At 45.5% G+C, this 13,469-nt stretch overlaps 1 protein-coding gene across 1 annotated transcript in view; it reads right to left on the reverse strand.

Annotated features, from left to right (window-relative positions):
• Positions 1-11,404, reverse strand: part of WBP1L (WW domain binding protein 1 like) — a 76,615-nt gene extending 65,211 nt beyond the window's left edge. Inside the window, exon 1 of the mRNA XM_003255410.4 lies at positions 11,159-11,404. Within this exon, the coding sequence (XP_003255458.2) occupies positions 11,159-11,248 (90 nt within the window). The 5' untranslated portion in view covers positions 11,249-11,404. The remainder of the gene's footprint in view (positions 1-11,158) is intronic.
• Positions 11,405-13,469: the final 2,065 nt, after the last annotated feature.

The raw sequence follows: 13,469 nt of genomic DNA on the forward strand, positions 1-13,469 counted from the left end.
GTGACACAGCAAGACTCCGCCTCAAAAAATAAATAAATAAATAAATACAAAATTAGCTGGACACTATAGTGTGTGCCTGTAGTCCTAGCTACTTGGGAGGCAGAGGCAGGAGAATCACTTTAGCCCAGGAGTTCGAAGCTGCAGTGAGCTATGATTGTGCCACTGTACTCCAGCCTGGGCAGCATAGCGAGACCCTGACGCTAAAAAAAAAAAAAAAAAAAAAAAAAATTTTAAAAAGGGGCCTGGCGCAGTGTCTCATGCCTGTAATCCCAGCACTTTGGGAGGTCGAGGCAGGCAGATTACATCAGGAGTTCGAGACCAGCCTGGCCAACATAGTGAAACCCCATCTCTACTAAAAATACAAAAATTAGCCAGGTATGGTGGCATACGCCTGTAGTCCCGGCTACTCGGGAGGCTGAGGCAGGAGAATTGCTTGAACCTGGGAGACGGAGGTTGCAGTGAGCTGAGATTGCACTGCTGCACTCCAGCTTGGGCGACAGAGCAAGGCTTCATCTCAAAAAAAAAAAGGTGAAAGGTATTTAAACCTCAAAGAAAAGCAGCAATCAGCTCTAAGGAATCGAAATGGAAAGTCAGCCATAGTGCCAAATCACACTGGGGTAGGTTTTATGCTCTCACCACCTCCCAAATGTAGCAAAGGGATTTGCAAAACTTAAAGACAAATTATCCAAGGAAAAAGAAAGGAGTAAGCAGGATGAACTCACACTATTCAATTCTGTATTTAAGTTCCAAAGAGCTACAATATTCCAACATCCTGGTGTAGAAAGCCAAATAGTAATTTCTTCTCCCAAATGAACTACTAAGAGAGAAAAATATTTAAATCTGATCAATAAACTAAGCTGTGGTTTTTTTGCTTGTTATTTGATGAAACTGCCAGGTGGGATTTTAAATGAGGAAAATAAATTAGGAAATGGCAAATCAAAAAGCAACATGTAGAATTTTGAAAAATACGAATATTTTCTCCATGAATGCACGCCTCTGATCTGAAAGAATGTGTAATAAAAGTGTTACAACATAACATTTGTCTTGCTAGATATTTAAAAATCAAAACAGACATGTTTTCATAACTCTCCATCTTAGGACCCACCCTTCCAAGCCACAGATATTCTTGTAACATCTTACATTTATTTTTACCTCTTCCAAAAATGTTTAAGTTAAATTATTTTAAACACCTGAGATCTTGAATCAAAACTTAGCTTTGGCACTGTGAGGACGACAGCACCAGGAGCAGAAGATAAACAACTCCTCTGATTTCCCACAGAAGAAAGTGTGGAAAGGAGAAAACCAAAAGTAAATAAATCAGAGCTATGGGAATGTAACTGAGTATGCAAGCATATCCCAAAAACCCAGACCATGCAAGACGGGCGATCTACAAGTCTGAGAGGATGACCTACTTAATCCCCAGATCAGGAAAGCTCAGAATGGTATCAACAAGCCTTAAAATTCAATAGGATGGGATTTGTTTCCCCTTTCTTGACCTCCCAGGTTGCAATGTTCTGGATTTACTTGTGTTTCTTTGTTTGTGGTTTCCACATAGCATGCAGTTTTCAGGCCAGACTTTGCTCCACCTAGTGGAACTGAAAAGGATGTTTCAAAAGGGAGGTGCCCACAGACCAGACCTCAGCCTGTCTACTGTATGCCACCAAGGAGACAAGCCACCAAGACTCTCTGTTGCTGTAGTGTGTGCCTGTAGTCCTAGCTACTTGGGAGGCGGAGGCAGGATAATCCATCACTCAGTGGCGCTCTTACTGGCTGTGCAGTTACAGTGGGATCAGCGGCCCCAGTGGTGTACATGACTGGGGTGGTAGGAGCAAGGAACCAACCCAAGCCATTCTACCACCTGGAACCTGATGATCTCCCAAGTGTTAGTCCTAACAGCTGATGGCAGGAAAGGAAGAGGTCCTCTCAAGGATATGGGTGGACAGGCATTCAAAAGACAGGTGAAGTTTTGAATCCAAAGCCATGCGAGATACCCATGACAACAAAGACCCGACGGCTCAAACATCCACAGATGAGCTGCCTCCTGGGGGCCTGAAAAGAGGACTCTCCTCAAGACACAGCCACCCTGAGGTCCAGGACACTTAGCTTCTCTTGTGACAGACCCTGAGAACACCTAATGATTTCCACAGGCTAAGCGTGCGTGAGAGCAAAGCAACATTCCTGAGGCCGAAAATCAGAGTAGAGCCAGGACTTGGAATGGGGAAAGGAAAAAGTTCTAAGAACATGACTCAGTTCAGATTGGTTGCAGGACGATGGAGGACACTGAGAAAATAAAGTAACTGACCATCAGGCTTTCACTGGGACCAAAGCAAATCATGTTCTTAAAACCACAGAGCAGATCAAAGCAAGAGGAAAGAAAGTTCAAGATAGGGTAAATAAGGGAGGCTCACCTGCTTACTGAATCACAGATCAAAAAAATGTGTTTTCAAAATGTTTGATGTTGGCTGACAAGGCAGAGCTGACTGATCACATACATCAACAAACCTGAAAGGCAGTGAGATTCGGCATAGCAAAGCTTCAGGTCCCACCGAAAACTTGCTGTCCAAGGTTATTTCATACACTTCACAATGCTATGTTGTGCTTGCAAGAAGGCTGACCCCAAGCTCTGCAATAATGAACAGGACCTGGTAAGGCCACAGCAGGTCCCACTAAGCCAGGATTTCTCCATCTCGGCACCACTGACATTCTGGGCTGGAAAAGTCTTTGTCGTGGGGGGCTGTCCTGAGCATTCCAGGATGCTAAGCAGCATCCCCGGCCTCCACCCACTAGATACCAGTGGCACTCCCAAGCTGTAACAGTGACTAATGTCCTCTGGAAGGACAAAATTCTCCCCACACCTAAATTCGGACATAGAACAGAATCAAGAAAGTCACTTGCAAAATCTCCAGATCTCAGTTCCTGAAGTTAGTCTGGGAGTTGACACTAACTTACAAACCATAATACACTCTGAGGACTGCCAATAGCAATAATGGTGATAATTATTATTATACTTAATAATCACTGAATATATTCCAAGAGCTTTACATAGATTATGTCTTTTCACCTCATGACAACCCCATACTAGTACAATTCCCATTTTATAGATGAGGAAGCTGAGGCACAAAGAGGTCATGTAACTTGCTCAAGGACAGTATCAAGTTTGGAACTCAGGTGGTCTGACCCCAGAGCCCATGACATATCCACTAGGTTTGACTGTACCAAACCCCTACTCTGGAAAGTTGTTAGATCAGTATCCTCCAATATGTAGTCACTATCTACATACAGCTATTTAGTTTAAATTATTTTAAGTAAATATCACATTGGCCAGGTGTGGTGGCTCACACCTGTAATCCCAGCACTTTGAGAGGCCAAGGTGAGCAGATCGCTTGTGCCCAGGAGTTCAAGACCAGCCTGGCCAACATGGTGAAACTCCATCTCTACAAAAAATACAAAAATTAGCTGGGTGTGGGTGCGCACCTGTAGTTCCAGCTACTAGGAGGGCTGAGATAGGAGGTTTGCTTGAGGTGGAGACTGCAGTGAGCTGAGATTGCACCCACTGCACTTCAGCCTGGGCAACAGAGGGAGATTGTGTCTCAAAAAAAAAAAAGAAAAAGAAAAAAGAAAACCTTGTTTGGGCGCAGTGGCACACACCTGTAATCCCAGCACTTTGGGAGGCCAAGTCCAGCAGATCACCTGAGGTCAGGAGTTCGAGAACAGCCCGGCCAACATGGCAAAACCCCATCTCTACTAAAAAATACAAAAGTTAGCTGGGCATGGTGGTGCATGCCTGTAGTCCCAGCTACTCAGGAGGCTGAGACAGGAGAATCACTTGAACCTGGGAGGCAGAGGTTGCAGTGAGCCAAGATCACACCACTGCACTCCAGCCTGGGCGACAGAGTGAGACTCTGTCTCAAAAAAAGAAAGGAAAACCTTATGGTAAGTGAAATAAGCCACAAAAGACCACATAGTGTACCATTCCCTTTATATGAAATGTCTAGAATAAGCAAATCCATAGGAATGGCAAGTAGATCAGTGGTCACTAAGGGATGGAAGAAAAGGGGCTAGAAAGGGAAGTGACTGCTAATGGCTATGGGGTTTCTTTCTGGGGTAAAGAAAATATGCTAAAATTGGGCCGGGCATGGTTGTGGGGTAAAGAAAATATGCTAAAATTGGGCTGGGCGTGGTGGCTCACACCTGTAATCCTAGCACTTTGGGAGGCCGAGGCGGGTGGATCACGAGGTCAGGAGATCAAGACCATCCTGGCTAACACGGTGAAACACCGTCTGTACTAAAAATACAAAAAATTAGCCGGGCGTGGTGGTGGGCACCTGTAGTCCCAGCTACTCAGGAGGCTGAGGCAGGAGAAGCACTTAAACTCTGGAGGCGGAGGTTGCAGTGAGCCGAGATCACCCCACTGCACTCCAACCTGGGTGACGGAGCAAGACTCTGTTTCAAAAGAAAAAAAAAAAGAAAATATGCTAAAATTAGCACTGATAGTCACAAATTCTGTGACTATACTGAAACACCAATTTATGTATATTGTAAAAGGGTGAATTTTTTTGGCATGTAAATTATCTCAATAAAGTTTCTTTTTTTTTCTTTTTTCGAGACAGGGTCTCACTCTATCGCCCAGACTGGAGTGCAGTGGCGCGATCTAGGCTTGCTGCAACCTCTGCCTATGGGGCTCAAGCGATTCTCCTGCCTCAGCCTCCTAAGTAGCTGGGATTACAGGTACATGCTAATTTTTGTATTTTTAGTAGAGATGAGGTTTCACCATGTTGGCCACACTGGTCTAGAACTCCTGACCTCAAATGATCCACCCACCTCGGCCTCCCAAAGTGCTGGGATTACAGGTGTGAACCACTGCGCCTGACCTGATTATATCTCAATAAAGTTGATATAAAAAATTAAATATGGCATCCAGGCATGGTCGCTCACACCTGTAATCCCAACACTTTGGGAGGCCAAGGCGGGCAGATCATCTGAGGTCAGGAATTCGAGACCAGCCTGGCCAACGTGGTGAAACCCTGTATCTACAAAAAAATTATGAAAAAATTACCCAGGCGTGGTAGCAGTGCCTGTAATCCCAGCTACTTGGGAGGCTGAAGCATGAGAATCACTTGAACCCGGGAGCCAGAGGTGGCAGTGAGCCGAGACTGCACCACTGCACTCCATCGTGGGCAACAAGAATGAAACTCCATCTCAAAAATAAATAAATAAATAAAATAAATAAATATGGAGGGCCAGGAACAGTGGCTCACGCCTGCAATCCCAGCACTTTGGGAGGCTGAGGCAGGAAAATCACTTGAGCCAAGGAGTTCAAGACCAGCCTGGGCAATATAGTGAGACTTCCTCTCTATAAAAAAAATTTTTTAATTAAAAAAAATTAGGCCAGGCATGGTGGCTCATGCCTGTAATCCAAACACTTTGGGAGGCCAAGGTGGAAGGATCACTTGAGCCCAAGGAGTTCTAGACCAACCTGGGCAACATGGTGAGACTTCCATCTCTAAAAAAAAAATTTTTTTTAGAAGAGAGAAAAAAAAAGAAAAAAAATTAAATATAGGGCGAGGTGTGGTGGCATGCGCCTACAATCCTAGCTCCTTGGGAGGGTGAGGCGGAAGGATCGCTTGAGCCCAGGAGTTCAAAGCTGCAGTGAGCTACGACTACACCACTGCATTCCAGCAACAGAAACTCTATGGGCAACAGAGCAAGATTCTGTCTCTAAAATATAAAAATATGTAAATAAAGAAATATGTTTCAAAATTAAATATGTTTCAAAATTCAGTTCCTCAGTTATCCTAGCCACATTTCAAATGCTCAGCAGCCACCTGGCTAAGTGGCTACTGAATTGGATGGCAGAGAGAGATCATTTCCAGCAACACAGAAGGTTCTACTGGATGGTGCAGCCTTAGATGAATGGATGAAAGGCCTCCTGACCATGTGACAACAGCCTCTCTTTTGAGCCTCCCCCACTTCCACATTCCTCTAAACATCCACACACAAAGCTTCTGCCACAGAGTACATGTCACCTCCAAACACACTCTCTCATTTTCATTCTTCCACACTGGAATCCATTTTCCCCCTTCCTGGTCCATAGATACTCTACTCATCCTTATCAACCTTTAAAGTCCTGAACAAATGCTTTTTCCTTAATGAAGTTCTTCCTAGCACCCCATCTTCCTCTTGCCCTAGCAGAATCAGTTGCTCTGACAGTCCTTTGTTTGTACTTCCATTTCAGCAAAACCTCTGGATTACAATTCACTGTGTGCGCTATCTGTCCTTGCCACAAGATTTCCAGCTTCTGGGGAACAGGGATTCCATACTCATTTGATGGTTCCCAGGGCCTAGCAATAATAGCCTGCTGCAAAGAGTAGACATTTCAGTAAATGTCCATTCTTTGATGCCTACTGAATTCCACTGAAAGAGTTTACAGAAACTTAAGGTGCTGATTTTACACTTTGGTATATTAAACGCACTAAGAAGGTGAGGTAAAAGGGATTAGAATCTGGAAGTCTCACATCCCACTATTGTATAAGAAGGAATGATGGTGATGGCATTGAAATACCATTTGTAAGAAAGGAGAATGGAGTAGGGCTTCCAGACTGAAAACTGGGAATGGAGGTGACTAAAGGTAAGGTGGGAACTAAAGGGTATACCATTGAGGGTTAGGTGGGAAAAAATAGTAGGAACTGGGGCCCCCATCCAGCTCAAAGTTTTTTTTGTTTGTTTGTTTGAGATGGAGTCTCACTCTGTTGCCCAGGCTGGAGAGTGCAGTGGCGCAACCTCAGCTCACTGCAAGCTCCGCCTTCCGGGTTCACGCCATTCTCCTGCCTCAGCCTCCCAAGTAGCCGGGACTACAGGCACCCGCCACCATGCCCGGCTAATTTTTTGTATTTTTAGTAGAGACGGGGTTTCACCGTGTTAGCCAGGATGGTCTTGATCTCCTGATCTCGTGATCCACCCGCCTCAGCCTCCCAAAGTGTTGGGATTACAGGCGTGAGCCACCACGCCCGGCCCAGCTCAAAGTTTTAAGCTTGGCAAAGGAAAGGTAAGGACTGCATCTCTAGAGATTTGTTCCTAAACCACTGGCTGAGTTACCCTATGGAAAAAGATATTTCTACCAAAACTTTGTTTTAAATAACATAGTCAAATATTCTGTTTAGGCCGGGCACAGTGGCTCATGCCTCTAATCCCAACACTCTGGGAGGCTGAGATGGGCAGATCGCTTGAGCCCAGGAGTTCACGACCTGCCTGTGCAACATGGCGAAACCCCATCTCTACAGAAAAATACAAAAATTAGCAGGGCGTGGTGGCATGCACCTGTAGTCCCAGTTACTCAGGAGGCTGAGGTGGGAGGCTCACTTGAGACTGGGAGGTCGAGGCTGCAGTGATCCAAGATCACATCACACCACTGCACTCCAGCCTGGGCAACAGAGTGAGATCCTGTCTCAGAAACAAAACAAAAACAACAACAAAAACAAACATTCTGGTTATATCTAAACAATCAAAAGAAACGCTATGTATCTCAATGATAATTTAACTGGAGGAAACAAATGCCAAGGCTGTTGGAGCCTTACTATTTGGAGCCTCTACTGTTTTCTCATTCTTTTTTTTTTTTTTTTTTTTTTTTTTGAGACAGAGTCTCGCTCTGTCACCAGGCTAGAGTGCAGTGGCATGATTTTGGCTCGCCACAACCTCCACCTCCCAGGTTCAAGTGATTCTTCTGCCTCAGCCTCCCGAGTAGCTGGGACTACAGGTGCATCACTATGCCTGGCTAATTTTTGTATTTTTAGTACAGACGGGGTTTCACCATGTTGGCCAGGATGGTCTTGATCTCCTGACCTTGTGATCTGCCTGCCTTGGCCTCCCAAAGTGCTGGGATTACAGGGGTGAGCCACCGCGCCTGGCCTTTTTCATTCTTTATAGATTTAAGGATTCACGTCCATGAGTTGTAATGTCATAACCTGTAGGAGAGTTAAGTCTAAGTTCCTAACCACAGAATGAACTAGCTGATGAACTTTCCAGGGCCTGCCTGCATAACAAGAAATGGCGGCCGGGCGCGGTGGCTCATGCTTGTAATCCCAGCACTTTGGGAGGCCGAGGCAGGCGGATCACGAGGTCAGGAGATCAAGACCACGGTGAAACCCCGTCTCTACTAAAAATACAAAAAAATTAGCCGGGCGTGGTGGCGGGCGCCTGTAGTCCCAGCTACTCGGAGAGGCTGAGGCAGGAGAATAGCGTGAACCCGGGAGGCGGAGCTTGCAGTGAGCCGAGATTGCGCCACTGCACTCCAGCCTGGGCGACAGAGCGAGACTCTGTCTCAAAAAAAAAAAACAAGAAATGGCTATTTCAGGCAGAGCTGGTAACAGGGAAAGCAAGTTGCCTAGTATCATTTATTTCTGATAGTAAATGTGTACGTAAAAAAAAGATTGTGTATGTAAAAAAAATGTGTATGTAAAAAAAAGATTGTATTGTAAGTAGATCAATTTTGTGGGAGAAATGCAATAAGGTACCAATACCATTATTCGATACAGAATGAGTACAGTAAGTCCTCCTGAATTCAAAGTTAGCTGGACTTCATTGTTGAATTAAGGACAGTGGGTACTTAAAGTATGCCCTGTGCCAAAATGGCCTTGGGATTTTTTTTTCCTTACTGATTTGTACAAGCAACCCCTTTCCCCACCCCCCAAAAAAAAACGCCAAAAAATACACTGACTAAATTGCGGTGGATTCAGAGTTAATAATTATATAGTAACTTGCATTCCGAAGGTTAAAATTCAAAACAGAAATCTCACTATAGATATCTAGTACTCCCGGACAGAAAGAGACAGGGGTATAAGGTGGGGGATGGAAGTGTATAGGGAGCGTCAGGAGTGAGGGTATGTGGGGGCTGGTTAGGAAGAGGGCCACTGCTCATTACAAAAACTTCCCCTTCTCTGCAGGAATTGTAACCGTGTAACAGCTGTTGGTCAGTGATAGCATTCATCCAAATGGAACAAAGTACAAAAGACACCTGTCCTCAAAATTAAGTATTAGAAGTGCCAGAGATATAAGAAAGCAGCCTGTGGTTTGCAAACTGCAATTAGGATATAACATTAACAATCCCCTTCCACATCTTCACAACACCTCCCAGGCTCCATGACCTGGTAGGAACCTCCACTTTCCATCATCCCCCTTGCTGAAAAAGTGGATCTAATTCTTATCTTTGACCAGCCCATCTCCAAAGGCTCTGACATTCCTAAACCAACCCTCTACCGATGTTATTTATTGGTTATTAGGGACAGCCTTTTCGAGATACTTACAGAAACAGACATGTGCAAAGGAAAAGTAAATTCTATATTTACTAATATTCTATATTTTGTTGTCAACACCTATACTTAACTTTACCAGTCCTGAGGGCTATAACTTTTCTAGTAAACAAAGAAAATATATTTCTTCTGCCAGTTTATGATTTCCACTGGAAAAACAACCCCAACAAAGGCTAAAACAGAAGGGTCCCAACCCTCGAAAAGGGAATACACTGGGCTAGAAAATGAGCTCCATTCCTTTCACATGGTATTTCTAGTATACACAAACATATCCTGAGGAAAAATTAGACACTTCAATGCATAAATAAATTGTGATACACAGATAACAGAATGTTACTTGGTCATAAACAGGAATGAAGTACTAGTACATGCTACGATGTGGATGGGCCTTATAAACATTACGCTAAGTGAAAGAAGCCAGGCACAAAGGCCATATATTGTAGGATCCCATTTATATAAAATATCCAGAATAGATAAATTCATAGAGACTGAAAGCAGACTGCTGGTTGCCAGGGGCTGGGGGAAGAGGGAGACAGAGAGTAACTGCTTAGTAGGGACGAGGTTTTCTATTGGGGTGATGAAAATGTTTTGGAACTAGATAGAGGTGGTAGTTGCACAACATCGTAAGTGTACTAAATGCCGCTGAATTCTTCACTTTAAAATGGTTTTCGTCATGTGAATTTCAACTTATTTTTTAATCAGTATTTTAAAATAGAGGATAACGGGCAAAACAAGATGTATTTGTGAAAAGGAAGCCCTAAAACTCCTAGGGAAAAGATAAGTATTTTTGCTGGCACTCAGTTTCTGCTCTTGTTCACAACACAAGTTCAAGCACTAAGTTGTATAGACTTTGCCATTACGCTATGTGTCTATGTGTGTATGCCTTTCTGAAAAAAACGGGGAAAAGAACAGAAAGTGAAGAAAAAAGAATAATAAAGCTTTGCCAAATGCAAGGAAGGAGGGGTGATTGCCCCCACTGCACCCCACCCAACTTGGCACCAGGAGTAACGCTCCCATTAGGGTTTCGAAATGCCAGCTGGAGCTGGAATCAGCACAAGCAAGCTTCTCTGCCTGGATAAAGAGCAAGCCACCCAGCAAGAAAAGCTAGGGTGCTCCATTTGCTGCCCATATTGGCATCAGAACCACCCTCTGGTCAAAAGCCCTGAGCTGGCTCAGATCAGCATCCGTGACTTGCTCTCCCAGGCCAGCCAGCCTAACAGCAAGAGCTTGTTACAGCTCAAGTGTGCCCCTCCTCCTGAGGGGTCCCACTCTGTTTCATCCCACCTGCCTTCTGAGAGTCCTGCCTCCAATCAAGGGCGCCATGGCTTACAGATTTAAAAATGGGGCCAAGTCTCTCCCAGGAACATAGTAATTTTTTTTTAAACGCACTAAGATGCCCTCGGAACTTTCCCCAGTCCATCCTGAAAGAAATATCCTCTCAGGATCCCTTCCCTCACAGGCCAACTCAATAGCCTGTGTACCCCTACACACACAGACATACATACTGCATTGCTGCCTGGGACACCTGCTCCACAGAGGGACACGAATAAGGCCCACATCCCCAGCTTGGCACCGCTATCCAGCCACAGTCACCCCAGCCCACCTAACCAACCTGCCGTCTCAAACGCCCCTCACTCGCTTGGCATCATGCCTCTGCCACCTCCTTGACACCAAAACTGTCACAGGTGTCCCTCAGCTAAACACCGACGCCCCTTTAGATCCTGTCCACGCCAGGCATAGACGCCCCTTTAGGGACCCCTCAACTCTTGGCAACAAAACTCCTTCAGACCCCTCCAGCCAGGCCTCGACGACCCCCAGGACCCAGCATGGCCCAGACGCCCCCGCCCCCTTACCTGCGGGGGTTCAGCCCTGGCTGACAGGGGGCTGGGCAGCGCCTGGAGGAGCAGGAGCGCCATGCCACCCAGGAGCCTTCTCCTCTCCATCCCCCTCCTGCTCCTGCTCCTCCGCCACGGCGCCGCCACCACCTCCCTCCTCCTCCTCCCTCTCCTCCTCTACCCTCTTCTTCCTTCTTCCCTTCTTTTCCTGTTTGACTCTCCCCTCCCGCTTCCGGCTCTGCTCCACCCCGCCCCGCACAAAACACCCTCCCAGACACGCGAGAGACTCTCCAGTTCCAGCGCCTCATTGGCCTTTGCCCTTTGTCCATTGATCAATGTAGCTGTCAATCAAATATAAGTCCCGCCTTCTCTTGAAGACGAAACGATCCAGCCAATAAAAAGTAGGAGGAAGCCGGGCCATCTTGAATGCTGCGAAGAAGTGTAAAATGCGTCCCAACCCGCAGAGAGTGGCGGAAGCAGCTTCATAAGGGGGCGGGGCCACCCAGGTGGATGGAAAAGTCTATTGCTGGTGTAGCCATCTTGAGTGTGGCGGAAGTACTAGTTTTCCAGTTTTCCACAGCAAAAACAGAAAAGAGGTATAGTGTTTCTCAAGGATGTTGGAAAATAAATTATTCCTGAAAGGTAACCAGGCGCTCCTGAAGAGGAAAACAATTGCAATGTAAAAGTCTTTTAATGTCTTTTGTCTTGAAGCACAGCACTATTACCAGGATGCCTCTCCTGGTCTCAACTGCCCAACTAGCAGCTGAGGTCCGTTTGAATTCCCTGGAAGATAGTACCTTTATCTGAGGCACAGTGCTTCGTCACCCCAAGTTCGACGGACAAAATTCTGGTTCTACTTCACAAATTGCTCTGAAATCCATCATCCATTGCTTCAATCCATGTTCTTCTAGCTGAATACAAATGGCTTCCCTGCTGCCCTGCAAGTTGCCAATTCTTCCTCTCAAATTTCCGCCACACACTACAACCGTACCACATTAAACCAAATATTATTAGATCATGGCCTCTTCTTTTAAATACTTCATCTACCTACGGAATAGAGTCCAAACTTCCCAACACGGCCCTCTCTGTGACTTCGTCCCTGTCTACTTCTCTTTATCTCACCTCTCACCACATTTTCCCACACATTCCACTCACACTGACCACTGAAGAGATGCCCAGCAACTTCATTTACATATTACAGATACAGTTCCCTGCTTACAAACTCCTAGCCCCCACTCCTTGCTACTGCTTCTGGATTCTCGTAACACATCTGCCTGCCTAGTTTGCAGCTTTTTGTACAGCATACCAGGTCTTTTTTCTTCTTCTTTTAAAGCCTATAATATCCTTTACAAGGCTCAACCAGAGCTTGGTCAATGTTGGTAAAATAGCCAGGTGTGGTGGCTCATGCTTATAATCCTAGCCCTTTGGGAGGCTGAGGCAGGTAGATCCCTTGAGCTCAGGAGATTCAAACCAGCCTGGGCAACATGGCCAGACCCCGTCTCTACAAAAATTAAAAAAAACTAAATTAGCCGAATTAGCCAAGCATGGTGGTGCACACTTGTAGTCCCAGCTACTTGGGGGGCTGAGGTGGGACAATCACCAGAGCTAGGGAGATTGAGGCTGCAGTGAGCCTTGATTGTGCCACTGTACTCCAGCCTGGGCGACAGAGTGAGACCCTGTCTCAAAAAAAAAAAAAAAAAAAAAAAAAAGCCAGGTGCAGTGGCTCCTGCCTGTAATCCCAGCACTTTGGGAGGCCGAGGTGGGCGGATCACAAGGTCAGGAGTTCGAGCCTGGCCAACACTGTGAAAACCCATCTCTATTAAAAATACAAAAAATTAACCAGGCATGGTGGTGCATGCCTGTAGTCGCAGCTACTCAGGAGGCTGAAGCAGAAGAATCGCTTGAACCCAGGAGGCAGAGGTTGCAGTGAGCCGAGATTGTGCCACTGCACTCCAGCCTGGGTGACAGAGTGAGACTCTGTCTCAAAAAAAAAAAAGAAAAAAAAAGTTGGTAAAATAAATGGACAAAGGAAGACCCATGGCAAATAACACAGTTGACTATAGCAGTCAATTTCTTCTCAAAAACCTGTCAGTGTTTTACAGCCTGGCCCAGTCTAGCCCACATCTGAGCCCAGAGGGAGTTGTTCTTGGCTTAAGTGTTGGAAAAATGGGGAACAGGTGAGTTAAGTCAGTTTTCCCTCAGCTTAAGAAAGTCCATAGTTCTGCCTCTATCTTGATCCTGCTTTTCCAAGTACTATAAAAAGTGACACGTATTTTTGCCAATCTCTCGTTTCTTAGAAATTTATCCATTCCACAAGTCTAGCTCCTTA

Source organism: Nomascus leucogenys, chromosome 3 (genome assembly GCF_006542625.1).
Source record: "Nomascus leucogenys isolate Asia chromosome 3, Asia_NLE_v1, whole genome shotgun sequence".
Classification (NCBI taxonomy): domain Eukaryota; kingdom Metazoa; phylum Chordata; class Mammalia; order Primates; family Hylobatidae; genus Nomascus; species Nomascus leucogenys.